The sequence below is a fragment of the Rhinolophus sinicus genome, linkage group LG18 (assembly GCF_036562045.2).
Source record: "Rhinolophus sinicus isolate RSC01 linkage group LG18, ASM3656204v1, whole genome shotgun sequence".
In the NCBI taxonomy this organism is placed as follows: domain Eukaryota; kingdom Metazoa; phylum Chordata; class Mammalia; order Chiroptera; family Rhinolophidae; genus Rhinolophus; species Rhinolophus sinicus.
Window position 1 is genome coordinate 5,517,170 of NC_133767.1, and position 14,284 is coordinate 5,531,453.

At 47.2% G+C, this 14,284-nt stretch overlaps 2 protein-coding genes across 5 annotated transcripts in view; one reads left to right on the forward strand and one right to left on the reverse strand.

The window, feature by feature from the left end:
• PDXDC1 (pyridoxal dependent decarboxylase domain containing 1) overlaps positions 1-786 on the forward strand; it is a 37,894-nt gene extending 37,108 nt beyond the window's left edge. The window contains exon 24 of the mRNA XM_074322781.1: positions 712-786. Coding sequence (XP_074178882.1) covers positions 712-771 — 60 coding nt within the window. The 3' untranslated portion in view covers positions 772-786. The remainder of the gene's footprint in view (positions 1-711) is intronic.
• NTAN1 (N-terminal asparagine amidase) lies at positions 36-13,934 on the reverse strand. 4 transcript variants are annotated; one of them, XM_019710382.2, is made up of 10 exons: positions 13,760-13,934; positions 7,717-7,819; positions 7,575-7,640; positions 7,162-7,270; positions 5,047-5,120; positions 3,832-3,885; positions 3,249-3,302; positions 2,207-2,304; positions 766-879; positions 36-378 (listed from the first exon to the last, which is right to left on the reverse strand). In XM_019710382.2, exons 1-10 carry the CDS (start codon positions 13,838-13,840, stop codon positions 199-201), a joined length of 933 nt encoding a protein of 310 aa, XP_019565941.2. In that variant the 5' UTR covers positions 13,841-13,934; the 3' UTR covers positions 36-198. The 4 variants fall into 4 exon arrangements, with proteins under 4 accessions (XP_019565941.2, XP_019565942.2, XP_074178886.1 ...); XM_019710383.2 differs by lacking the exon at positions 7,717-7,819 and having other exon boundaries at positions 13,760-13,917; XM_074322785.1 differs by lacking the exon at positions 7,717-7,819 and having other exon boundaries at positions 7,162-7,372; positions 13,760-13,912.
• Positions 13,935-14,284: the final 350 nt, after the last annotated feature.

Here is a 14,284-nt window from a genome sequence, read left to right on the forward strand (position 1 = left end):
ACTTTTTACTAATGCAAAAGGTAAACTTAAACAAATGCCTTTGCCAAAATAAGATTTTATTTTGAAAGTCATCTAAAAGACACTGAATAAGAAAGGAGACCTAAGATGCAACGGATGTAATCTTATTCGTATTCTTTCCAACTCCCACCAATAGTCTTTGTCTTGCCAAAAAGTTGCTTTCTTTGGTAATTCCTATTTTCAGCTTTCTGGAGAAGAGATCTTTTCCCATAAGCCATCTTCACTTTTTTTGTAGAGTAGAGCTTTATTTCCAGGAAACAGCGTGTTTGTTGGAGATGGGTATTTTTTTAAAAACATCAAGGTAGATCTAATATGTTCAACAAAGTGAGGGGGCTCCGCCAGAGGTGAAGTGGAAAGGTTCTGGAAAAACAAGATTTGGGGCATGAGAGAATAACCTCACTCTGTTCCCTAGTTTCACAGAGATGCCAAATAAAGGAATCAGGATATTCTCAGGTCACAACGTAAGTGTATGTACATTGTAAAACTACAGGCGCACGGAGGTGTGCTGGGTTAATGAGGAGAAAAGCAGCTGGCTGCTTACTGCTTCACCTGCACAAGTATCTATGCAGGACATTACTTATCCCCAGGATACAGAAGTTAAATGGGGTCAGTCAGTGGCATCCTAAAAGTAAATACTCCCCCGACGGAAGGAAAAGCAGCTATTATTTAGTCTAAACCCTTTTTTCCTTACAGATGAGGAGACCAGGGTCCAGAGGTTTGAGATGTGCCCAACCTGTAAATTCTCACCTCTAGTATTTCCTTATCATCTTGCTGCAACCAGAAATCCACATGGGGAAATGGCATCCAGGAATAAGGTCCTATACGGAGTTGTTCTGTCTTTGCATCATAAATACTAATCATCTAAGAGAGAACATTTCAAGGACAGAATTAAGGAATGCTACCAGCTTCTCAGGCCCTACCATTAAAGCAGGCTCCAGTGCAATCTAGCAGTTAAGGCATTTATTTGGGTGATAAGCTTCTTTCAAATTTTGTCTCCTAATAACAAAGCTGCTACTTACTGAACACTTCCAACTGTCTGGTACTACATTTTGTGGGTAACATTAATTGTTTAGTCCTGACAACAGTCCTACAAGAAGATGGCATTTCCCCCATTTGGGTTGAAAACCTGAGGCGCAGAGAGAATGGGGCACACTGTCCCTGGTCATGTCCAGGAAGCATGGGAGCTGGGCCTCAGACCCAGGTGTCTGACTGATATCCATGGTCGTGTTGCTACACGAAACACTGCCTCGTTAAAACCCAGCAGCTAATTACCTTGCAACTTAAAAGTACACACTGCCTGTTGCCCCATCAAAAGAAAGGGAGAACTTGTAAAACTGCTAATTTACCAAATGCTCAATTCCCTGAATCCCCAAATTTGCCAATGGTCATTCTCAGCTTAACCAGCCACACTGAATTCTGGTTACTGAGACTGAAATATGTCCAGAATATTGGCAACATCAAGGCTGTTGTGCTATTTGAGAAGCTGTAGAAGGAACCCTGAAAATGGAAAGGGTTGGCAAAAATCGCTCTGACTCCAAACACCCTTTTCCAATGAAAATGTCCGAATTTCCTAAGTGACGTTTCTTTTGGGTGCTCTGAACGCAATTTCTATTTTCTCACACTGGGAAAGCATTCTTAAAGGATTCTGTCACCCATTCCTCAACAGCCATGTCTTAGTTTTTTTTCCCTAACTTCTAAACGTAAGATGCTATTTAATTAAAAAGGACCCTAAGGCAATCCGATGTTTAAGTGACTCGATCATTCCCTGGGGTTCTAGCAGACTGATCTCAGGGCCTGGGTCCGAAGGAGGGTAGATCGGCTGTGCAGGGGGGGCAGCCTGTCCTTCCCGCGGCCAGGCTCTCCTTGCTTTGTAGGAACTTTACAGGTCAAGTTCTTACAAAGTAAACAGGGTTCGTTCTCTTTGGTTTGGATGCTAGGGGTTCACATTACCTCCCTCTATAACACTTTAGGGCAAGGAACTGGGGATTGAGCTTATACCTTAAAAGCCTTCATTATTCGTGTGTGTGTGAGAGAGAGCAAGTGAGAAAGGGACAGACAGAGGTATGTGGTGGTCCCTGATAATGTACAGCTTTCAAGAAGCTGACATGAACTTTTCACTTCCAAAGTCTATAACACTTGAAGCTTTTTTCCCCTTAAGCCCCTGACACAAAGAGGATCCGAGACTCACTGGTCCTCCTGTTAAAGCCCGTGCCGCACGCAGCTCCTCTTCTGGACCTCGATCTTGGAAGGAGGCTCTGTAAATCTCTGCAGTCTTAATGTTGACAGCTGTCAGGGACAACAGGAGGACTTTGAGTTGAAAAAAGACAAAACTGGAGAGTTTGCAGTCTTACATTTCTACCGCCATACGTAATAGAATATGGATGAGGCTCAGAGAAAGACTAGAATGAAAATTGAACAAAATAACTCTTAAGTGACAGAGCTTCCCCATTCCTGGAAAGGGGAGATGTCATCTCACTGGAAAGCATCTCACTGGAAATAGCTGGGCCTCCCCAGGCAGCCCTGGGGCCAAATGTGTCTACAAATCGCTGGGGGTACAAAGGGCGCCTGTGATCGTGGCCAAGTCTGGTATTTTTGTTCTGATTTTTATTTAGACATTTCAGACACATACAAAGTTATAGAAAATAAAATAATGTACACGTGGGGACCCACCCACCACCCAGCTAAATAAATAAAATATTACAGAACATGGTAGAAGCCCTCTGCAAATTCAGCCAGTGTCATCCGACTATATCCTCACGTGTCCTAGGGGCCATCACAGGAGGGAGGAAGGTTCTGGGTTTTCTGCAGCCTGCTAGTTCTACGCTTTCCTTTGTACCATCTTTGTTTTCCATCAAAGCCTTACTCAGTTCCCTATGTGTAAGAAGATTCAAATGCCCGGCTCCAGCCCCCGGAAGGCCGGCCACCGCGGGGGAGAGAGTGCCCCTCAGCAGCTCCTGTCAGGGGCACTGTCTGTGCTTTATATTTGCTACCTGTTTTCTCTTCCCGGTCTTAGGATGTGGACATTTTCTCTATTTGTAGACAAAGGTTAGAGAAGGTAAGCTACTTGCCCAGGACCACCCCCAGCAGACACAGAGGAGCCAGGATTTGAACCTAAGGCTGTGACACACGGACAGCAGCGTGCTCACTAGTTCATGGAATTGGCCTTTAACTGGAGCCTGCCTCGTCAGTACGTGGCCAGCCTCCAACCCACAAACACACACACTACTTACCAATGCCATAAATTATTGGAAAGTGGTTTTCATTTTCTTCCCGGTCATTTAGTTCTAACCAAAAAAAAAAAAAATTAAGATCCAATTTTTAAGAAATACTAAATAATTTTTTTCATGTTGTATAATAAGAGGCCAAGAAGGAGCCCCCACTACTAATGGGGGGAAAAACAATTTCAGGGACGGTTTTCCTGTTTCCCTACAGTCCCCAAAGCTCTCAGGTTTACACTGAACAAGCTGCCACTTCCGGTTAGTGCCTCTCAGCCATCTACATGCTTGGCAGTCTGCCACACAAGGTGGCAGCTCCTCTCTGGGGTCTGGTCCCTTGTCCTGCCCAGGTGTCCAGGAGGCTTCTGAAAATGCCACGGAAGGAAAGATGAGTTGCACTGACGTGGGTCAGCATCTCAGCTGAGACTGAGCAGGATTTGGACAGGGAGAGGGGAAGGCCATTCCAGCAGATGGGAAAAGCCAGCAAAAGTCAGCGAAGCATCAACAAGCTGTGTCTTCTGACCGGTACTGATGCTGGGTGAGGGCAGAAGGCTCCTGCAATCTACAGCTTTGTTTTGGGAAAGATGGCAGAACTTACCTGTCACACATAATGTCACTAAGTGAATGTCATCATCTTGTCTGTCAAATTCACCTACAATTAGAATTTTAAAACTGGATGTCAAAAGTTTCTTTAATTAGCAGAACATACGCTGAGCAAGTCAAGAGGGGACAGAGGGACAAGCCAGTTGAGCCGTCTCTGTACCACTACCCTTTCAGCCACAAGCAGGCTGGCCTGCCTAGCAGAGGCCAGATCCACGTGACCTGACACCACGGAACCCTGCCTGCTAAGTGACAACCCTGTTCCTACCTCAAGCCCAAAGGAAACTGACCAGGGCTTTCCATGTCTCCATTCTGAGAGGTTTGGGGGAACAAACTGACTCATAAGATTTTTACTCTTCTTTTCCTAAAAATTTGATGGTAGAAGCATATGGGCATTAAAAGCCCATAATCCTAGCAGTTAACACAGTGTATTTTCTTCCACATTTTTCCATGCACAGCTAAGCTCATACCATGTAGACAATTTTATATCCTGATTTTTTGTACATATGTATTTTCCCATGGAATTCACATCTTCCTAAGTTTTTTTGTTTGTTTCTTTTTTTTTTCCTAAGTATGTTTTAATGGCTACATGACTATTCCGCTACTAACAGACATTAGATTATTTCCTATTGTAATACTACTGCCCGTCTTTGGGCATAAATCTCTCTGCACGTTTCAGATTATTTTCTTAGAACAGATTCCCAGAAGAGGAATTACTGGGTCAAAGGACGGGACCATGTTAAGACTTTGCCATGATGCCTAATTGCTTTCCGAACATGTCGCACAATGTATATTCTGGGACCGTGGGAATATGCCCACCTCACTGCCTCATGGTGAATAACACAGAATAATGTCTTTTTTAAATACTTGCTAATTGAAAAGGGGGAAAACGGTATCATCAATGTTTTCAATTTCTACAGATTAAAATGGATATTTCTGCCCAGAGGGCAGTTCTGTTTTTATACAATTCAGAGTGTTTACGCTTCTGGAAGGCGCCAACTGCTATTTGAAAAGAAAATTTCATCTGCATCCCAACAGCCTTAAACATGTAGCTCTATGCTGTTCAGTCTTTATGTGAGATTCCAAGCTGAGCACTTTACGTTGCTCCAGGCAAGTATGCCCTCTTAGGTCATGTCCTAACTGGGACTTATATCAAAGCAAAAACAGGTAGAAATCTTTATCAAGTTTTGGGGAAAACAAAAAGTGAACTTACTAAGAAGTTGATGAGTAAGTTTCTGTGACAACTGCCTTTCGTCCTTGAAGCCGCCCACAAGGTGCACTTCCAGCCTGGCAGAGAGATGGACGGTGGTCAGAGGCCAGCACCCCGTGGCCACAGCACCCCCAGCTCTCACTTCCGGGAACCCGCGCTCTACAGCGGGGCCTCGTCTGGGCCATGGCGCGCACACAAGCTATGTGTGGCACCCTGGGGCAAACGGTGAGGCTGCCAGGACCGGACGCACTGCTGGGGACCCTGCCCAGGAATTCTGATGGCTGAGCCATCTGTATCTCAACACAAATGTGACGCTGCCTCGATGCAGAGGGTGGGGACTGCTCTGGAAGAATATGACTCCGTCACACTCTTTACCCACCCACAGCAGGAAAGCTCCGAAAACCTCTTAAATGTCCCGGCCTAAGAGCAACTGGGGGCTGAGTGGGAAGGGGAGACAGCTCCTGCTGAGGACAGGCCGGTTTTGTGTGGGGACTGCAGGGGACTGTCCACAGCCTATCTCCTCTAATGCCCACTATCCCGGAGGGATAGCTCCATCCCACAAAGAAGGAAACTTTCCAAAGCACGCGCCCACCCAGCATGTGCCCCTGGTGTTCAGTGAGTGGGAAATCGTGCCTGCTGTACCCCTCCCTAGGAGAGGCAAGACATGCATTAGCACACGCAACTTCTGACAAGTCCTCCAGCTGAAAAAACCAAACGAACTATATTTAGCCCTGTGGTTCCCACACTCACTTGTCTACTGACCACTTGCCCACAGCCTGTAGCCACCTGGGGACCAGTGCTTGGGCAAGTGCGGCCGTATTTCATATTGCCTTCAACCTACAGGGAGCATCTCCCCCTGTGGAATGAACTGGAATCTTTCACGTAGCCAGCACGTGGCAGAGCATCACGTGGCCTCATAATAAACATTAAAAGGTTAAGGGCAGCCGGGATCACTGTGGCTCACATGACATTGGGCCACAGGTTTGCCTTCTGATCCCTGTTGCAGCAAACCTGCCAGAGGGACCAAATCAGTTCCATGAACAGACCAGGATTACCTCACAGCGCGTTCCGAGAACCACGGAGTTGGGTCAGTGCCCAGGTCCGGCTACGTACTGTGGGCCCAGTTCAAAATGAAAAGGCCGTTCTGCCTGCAACTGCACAGGTCCCACCCCCATGAAGCTGGCCCAGCCTGTGTCATCAACACAGGCAGAAGTAGAATTAAATTTAAAAACGATCTGTGCTGCACTAGTGAAATTCTGACACAGGCTTTGTTTTTCAATCCCTGGGATTCTAAGAACTTGCATATGACTGGGCTAGTTCTTTCAATGGCTACTTAGATTTCGAATAAAGCGAGAGCAAAGGCTGCCAAGTCTGCCTAATGAGAGAGAAAGGAGAGGGGTGGGGTGTGGCACGGGGTAGACTGCTGTCCTGGCCCTACCACTAACTAGCTGTGTGACTCCGGCAGCTGAGGCCGTGTCAGCAGCTGTGAAGCAGAGGTGTTACACTTCCTGTCACGGCTGAGAGGGCCAGACGCTGTGCTGGACATCGCGCTCCTACAGAATCGGTGGGGAAACCACTGCTGGGCTGACACTTAAAACTGCCCCCCTACGCCCTGCCATGCCCGTTTCTTCCCTGCCTTGCTTTCCTCCAGTCCTGGCCACCCCGTAACATCCTGCTTTGCTCACTGAATGGCTCCTTGCTTTAGAATGAACACCTCGGGGGCAGGTGTGTGTCTATTCTGCCCACTGCTGTGTCCCTGGCACCTATAATAAGTTCTTGCTCACAGGACGCTTTCAACGAGTAATTGCTGGAGGAATGAATGAATGAAAAGACACTATATCTGGGGGCTAACAAAGCAACGTCCAACACATGAACGTCGAGGTCACACCTTCCATGTGAAACCAAGCACTGTTTCCCCGCCACCGCCTAGCTCCCGGTCATTCACTCCACAACCACTGACAAGGGCCCATGCTGTGCCCAGCGCTGCCCCAAGGGAACAGGACAGCCACTGTGGTGGTGACACTGGATGTTGCCGTAACAGCTCCCACAGCTATTTCCTCTAGCAAGGGAAGGGAGTGAAGTTCCCGGTATCCCAACACAGAGTGGTGTGGAGCTCACCTTCCACACTGCGCGTGGTCAGAAAAGGACTTTATGGCATTCATGATCAAGGGGACCTCAGCTTTGCTGTCGGTGCCATCACAATGTGTCAAGCAGGTAGCCCCATTACCTGCAGAACAAGGGTGAAACGACTCGTGTTATTCCTGAGGAGGACTCAGTGCGCAAGCCAAGTCTACTCCTGTCCGTTCTGACTGCTTCATCTTCGAATCGCCTGTAAGAAGAAAAAGTAGAAACGTTCTATGCTCCCCGGCCAACCCATTCTGACCAGGGCACCAGGGAGATACCATGCAGACTAGAGAAGAGGTGAGCGGAGTCAGGTTTCCAGTGGACACAGGACACTCGAGTCGAGACACTGATGGTCCCAAATGTTGGGTCAATTTGAGTAACTGTTTCCTTCATCTCTCTCATCATACCTGTGTGCCTCAGGACCACAATGTGACAAGTGGTGGCATCATCAGAACCCAGAATGGAGATGGAGCCTGTTTGAAAAAGAAATAAAATAAAATATCCAATTGCCTTTTGGGATAATGCCCAATTCACTGCTTCCTAACCTACCATCCTTTGGGGAGGTCACTGCAAGCTCTCTTTGCTGAACATACAGAAGGCCCTGGGGTCCCACTTGTTGAACAGACTGACCTCTGAGAAGTCTGGCTCTTTCCTGTTTAATTAAAAAAAAAAATAGTGATGGAAATTAGTGAGCATTGAGTAACTAGAGAGGTGGAGAGAGCCAAGTGTGTGCTAAGTGGGAAACACACACTTGTATGCCTGAGGTGTGTGTATTACTTGACAGAAAGGCTAAAATAAAAAGGCAGCAGTAACTATCACGTGGAACAATACAAAGAAAACAATAAAATTCTGTTCCTTTTTAACCTATAAAATGAAATTTCAGTGTCTATGAAATAAGATGCAAAATCCTTTTTCACAGTCCTGTGCTGAAGAGACTCTTCATGATTTTATAACCGTGAAGAGAATCCGAGTATAGGGACTGATGGATGGAGGGTCAGAAACCACATTCCTTCCTTACCTTCTTCAAAGAGGAAGAGGGGTTAAGACCTTCCTAATCCCCTAACCTAGTAATCCCACTTCTGGAAATCTGTAGTGAGGAAATGACACAAAATGCGACAATCCCTGTGTTCCTTAGGATGGCAAAAAGCTGGGGACAGCAAGAGAAAGGATGGAAATTATGCAGAACCAACTCACAACTACTAACCGCAGGCTCATGGAAATGAACACAATGGGAAAATAGTTTTGAAATGTGAACTGAAAAGCAAACTACAAAAGTATAAAAAATTTTAAGCTATACATATGCTGTTAAGACAACAATGCTAAAATGTTGCTGCACCTAGGAAAACTCACTGGAAGGAAATTCACCAATAAGAGCATGGTTGTTGGAACAGGGCAAACACACGTGATTTCACTGGTGTCTTCTCTAGTCTCTAAATCGTCTATGATGTAGTGATGTTATTATTAAAGTAGAAAACCAGAAAGGAGCAAATCTGTGAAGAGGGTATGTTAATATTCGGTGTCAGCATTTTCTCTCATTGAATATTTTTATAAATTCTTACAAAGTAAGCCTGGAAGGGCGGGGACAGGGGGGAGGAACTCAGGTGGTTAAAATTCTTGAATGAATGTCTTTCAAGAATGTCAAATTGATACAACCCTACAATGTATCCTAATCTCCTTCTTATCTGTAATAAATACACTCATCAATGAACAAATTCTTCTCCAAATGTGTAAATACAGATTATGTATGCATTGTGTAGACTGGGGAATGTTGCTAGTCTTACACAAGCTTCTTGCCATTTCTCATGACTGGTGCAAACTTAGGTTAGTACTTAACGAAAATTGATGTAAAAAAACATAATGAGCTTGTTTCTTTCAATAAATTTCCATTAATTGGAAGCAAAGCAGCAATTAGAAAAAGACAAGCCCTTCAATTTAAGAAAGGAACTGAAGAAAAGTGAACTGCAGTGAAGAATTAGATTGTTCTGGAAGCTTTGCCTGCCATAGAAGTCAAGGCGAAATAGGTGTGGCTGACTGTTCTAAAGCTCAAACACCTCTTATCAGTGAGGGCTTTTCACTCAGACCACTTTTCACCTCACCCCAATTAAAAATAACATGAAGGAGAATTCAGATTTTCCTCTGTATCATTCCTTTAACACTTACCTTTTGCTCTGTTCTTTTGGGAGAAGGAGAGGGAGAAAGTAAAGGCAAATTTTTACCGCTCATTTTCACAACTGGGTCACCACCCAAAAGCAAAGCTATCTGAGAGCAACAAACTGTCACATTCATACCCAGGACCAAACATCACGTCTTTTTTTGCCACAGCTTCTACTATTTCCCAAAGAAATCAAAGCATAGATTATCAGAAGAGATAATGCCGCAAAGCGAAAATGGTATGTTGCTTTGGTCTTGCACTTTGAAAAATGAAAAGTTTAGCCAAGCTTCTTCTATAGGAAAACAGTCTTACTTTATATAAACTCACATCCTTTCTGAAATAATTTTTTCAACTTCTGATACTCTTTGGACACAAAGATCCACTAAAAAATCTCTTTTCCGTCAGTCTCGTTTCCCAAATCCTATTCAGTGGCACAGGTCTCTTAACCCACGGGTCAGCAAACTCTCCTGAAACGGGCCAGGGAGGAAATATTTTGGGCTTTGCAGGCTGTGAGTTGTACTCTGAAAGCACTATGGAGTACACGTAAACAAATGGCTGTGGCTGTGTCCCCAAAATCTTTCTTTATGGGTGACACCAAAAATCTGAATTTCATATAATTTCATGTGTCACAAAATATTCTTTTGATTTTTCTCCCACCACTTAAAAATGTAAAAACCATTCTTGGCTCACGGGCTAGCGACAAACAGGAGCTGGACCATGGCTGGAGTTTGCTGCCCCCTGTGTTAGCCAATCACTTAGTGGTACCCTTGAGGACATTCGCAGACCCCTTACCCCTGCTGCTATAGTCTGTCGGTTCTTCCTTCAAAAACGGGACAGCAGGCATACAAGCGCTTTGTGAACTGCAAACAGTGCTGTGTAAGAAATTACTATTAACAGGGGCAGCTCTCAAAACTGAGCCTTCTTTCCCACTCCCACTTGTGCTGCCTTATTTTAGTCCTTCATGATCTCACGTCTAAGTTCCTGCCATAGAATTTATGAATGGAAGAAAGAGCAAAACAACACTGGCCTTTACCCGAGCACTGCTTCTGACCCTCTGTGCTTCTATCTTCTTCTCTGGGAAATGGGGATGCTGATGGCCACTCCTTAGGTTGCGTGAGGACTAAGCGAGCAGGTTTGTAGGGAGTGGCTGTCCCCATTTCCCACCCGTTTCTTCGACCCTAAGGTCTCCCTTGCCCACTCTATCCTCCCCAGTGGCTGCCGGCATCCTTACTTCCAAACACTGATTTTGTTACATCACACTGCTGCTCAAAAAACCTTTCTGAGTCCAGCAATTTCGCTTGTAGGAATAATTACAGGGGTTTATAAAGATTTAGCTCTGCGCATGCTCATAAACGTGAACGATGATAAATACCGTACATGCTTAAAAACAGGAACGAAGTGATGGTGCATTCCTAGTGTGGAATTCTATGGAACCATTTAACAAGATGTTGCAGAGCTGGTTCCTGAGCATCCAGTAACTGGGTAAGAGCGAAGGCTCGAGACAGCACCGCCCAAAGGAACTTTCTGCAGTGATGGCAACTACCTACGAGTCTACCTGCACTGTCTCCTACAGTAGCCACCAGTCACACATGGCTGGGAGCACTTGAAATGAGACTAAGTCAACTGAACAACTGATTTTTAGTTTATTTAATATTCATTACTTTAAACGCAAACAGCCACACGTGGCTGGTGGCCACCGTATTGAGCAGTGCAGCTCTAGAGACAAAGGCAAACTGCCAGGGTTCCAATCCAGGCCACACCACTTACGGGATGTGGGACCTTGGGTAACTTACTCAGCCTCTCTGCTTCACCGTCGTCACCTGTAAGGTGGGACTAGCTAGCACCTGCTTCATAGCAAGTTCCACTGCACTGCTGTTATTACTGTCACTGTTCTTCTGTACGAGGCACAGCCAGGGACAGGCTTCTAACGGCTGGTACTCTGCATGCTCACCACATACTGTTGTTACGTGAAAATGACACATCATAAAACAGAACATACAGTATGCTCTCATTTGAAAAAAAAAAAAAGTAGGGCCAGCCCGGTGGCTCAGGTGGTTAGAGCTCCATGCTCCTAACTCCGAAGGCTGCCGGTTCAATTCCCACATGGGCCAGTGGGCTCTAACCACAAGGTTGCCAGTTCAATTCCTTGAGTCCCGCAAGGGATGGTGGGCTGCGCCCCCTGCAACTAGCAACGGCAACTGGACCTGGAGCTGAGCTGCGCCCTCCACAACTAAGACTGAAAGGCGAACAACTTGAAGATGAACGGCACCCTCCATAACTAAGATTGAAAGAACAACAACTTGACTTGGAAAAAAGGCCTGGAAGTACACACTATTCCCCAATAAAGTCCTGTTCCTCTTCCCCAATAAAATCTTAAAAACAACAAAAAAAAAGTACATCATATTCAAAGAAAAACCTCCGTAAGGATATTTACCAAAATGTGAAGAATGATTGCGGTTACACCTTTTCTCTTCTTTCTGACATTTATATTTTTTTTACAAAGAGGACACGCTACTTGTTATAGAAAAATAGTTAAACCTTTCATTTCCTCCCACTGCTTATTCGTTGGCAGATGCATCCAAGCCCCTCTAACCCAGGCACAACCTTCCTCCCCGGTTTACTCTTCCTTCCCCTTCTCACCCTCTCTACGCCAGGGAAATGGGGGCCAGTCCAGTTGTCCTCAGGGCCCTGCCCCCCGCCCCGCCCATCGGGACACAGTCTAGCTTGCCCAGCTAGAATGCCCTCCTGCTTCTTCCCCTTTTCGAATCTCTCATGCCTCCATCCTCCTTCCCTTAGACTTCTGCAAATCAAAGTGATCCTCTGTCCTCCACGTTCCCTTGACACAAATTGGTCCCCACTACACAGCCTTTCTAGGCCACATCTCCCTAAATAGGCCAAACCGCCCTTCAAGAGGGGCTGGCAGCCCTGGGATATCCCCACATTCCCCCCATCCATACTCAGTGTGCAGCCTTGGACGCTGATCTAATTTGTTAGCGTAGAAATTTCCAAACAGACATAGAAATAAGAGTGTCACCTATATTCTTTATGCAGCTGACGTTTTTTCCCTCGCTGAGTCCTACTCCTGACTTCCCGAGTGTGACAGTGACACAGTACAAGGAAAGAGCTTAGCACAATGCCTGGTGTCTGCTAAGTGCCCAGTATGTGCTCACTAACATTAATATTATTTTATTGAAATGCAAGTTGAGAATTGGCACAGAATTATCCCCTTTTCTGTCAGTAATTCCTCCTCATCCTTTGGGTCATTTTCAAGGGTCATTTTGTTCCCTCATTTATGTAAGAACTATTTCATCGCTCTAGGATCTGAGGACACAAAGCAAAGAAACCTATATTCTATCTGCCTTCGGAAGGGTTACATTCTGGGGGACGGATGGAGGGAGAATAAACAAAACAAGTACACAGACAAAATAATTAGAAACTGTGCAGCTGTTACAAAGGGAACGTCAAGAATACCTCCCCTAATCCTACAGACCAGGTTAGGTTTCTGCATTTCATATCTCAGAGCAAAAACGGGCGTTTTTTGTTCATGGCACTTAACATTGTTTACAGTATTTGAGTGATTCTGTGATTAAAAACCATCCCCCTTAACTAGACTGTAAATGCCCTGATTGTAGGGATAGAGGCGAACACGGTACCCAAGGTACACGAGGGGCTCAGTAAGTTGCCACTTTCATCAATTGACTGATTCCCCCACAGGAAGAACGCCTTTCTGAACCGTTTCTGCATAAGCACGGACTAAGGGTTTGGAGATCTATTTGAGGGCAAAAGCCGGAAAACAAAACAAAAATCCTGCCATCAGGGCGTGGTCCTTAACTCGGCGTAGCTGGGGAAAAAGCAGGGCCCTTTCTGCTGGCTAAAAATAACCCGAGCCCTATGACCCGGGGGGAGGGGGAAGAGGAGAGAGGGGAGAATAGTAGGGGGCCCGCCAGGATACCCCTGCCCTAACGCTGTCCCACCCACGCTGGAATAAGCCCCTGCTTCCTGAGGACCTAAGGACCACGCAGCGTTCACACCGGTGGGGAACCCTGCGCGTGCTGAGGAGCAAGGGCGGCTGCCCAGCTTTGCCTAAACGGGCCCAGTCCGGATTTGGGGTTGGGGCTGCTCCCTCTGGGAACAGGGTGCCCGGGTGTCCTCAGGCCGCCGTGCTGTGCGACACTGGGCAAGTCACCTAACCTCTCTGGGCCCCCGTTCCCTCCTCTGGAAGAGAGGGGTCTCAGCACATGCCCTCTAAGGTACGAGGAAGGTATAAGCTGCAGAGATGCCTCCAGCGAAGGCAGCCAGTCGGCGGCCGGGGCTCCGGATATGCCGCCAGCACCTCAGCCGTGCCAAGTTTAAAGTCTCTTTTCGGGGACAGTGGGTGGTGGCGGTGGGGTGAGCAGGGTTCGGGCCCGCCTCGAAGCCCCCCGCCCGGGCCCCGCTCACCTCCAGAAGCGGGTGGGCTCGGACGAGGTCCCCGGCGGACTGCGGCAGCTGCACTCGCCGCCCGTCGACCAGCAGCGGCATCTCGGAGGCGGCCGCCCGGACAGGCCCAGGAAGGCGGCGGCCTCCCCAGCCGCGGGCCGCTCGCCGCCCCCGCCCTCGGGCCGCCCCGCCTCACCCCGCCCCGCCCCGCCGCGGGCGCCGCTGGGAAGTGTGGTCCGAGCAGACGGCGCAGCCCCGAGACGTTGAGGAAATCTAGAGGCCGCAAGGCCCCATGGGAAGTAGAGTCCAAACGCCAGGAGAAGCTCCGCGGCCAGCATCCTTCGCAAGGGGCGCTGGGAAACATAGTCCCGAAAGCGTGAGGACGAAGTAGAGGGGAGCTGCGTTTGGGGGAGCCTTCGCTCTCAGTGCGGTGGCTCAGTTCACAGATCAGTCAACCTAGCCTGAGTGCGGGACCTGGGGGCTGACTGCCTCGTTTCAGATCATGGCTCTACCACATATCGTGATGTTGAGCAAGTTATCTGGATT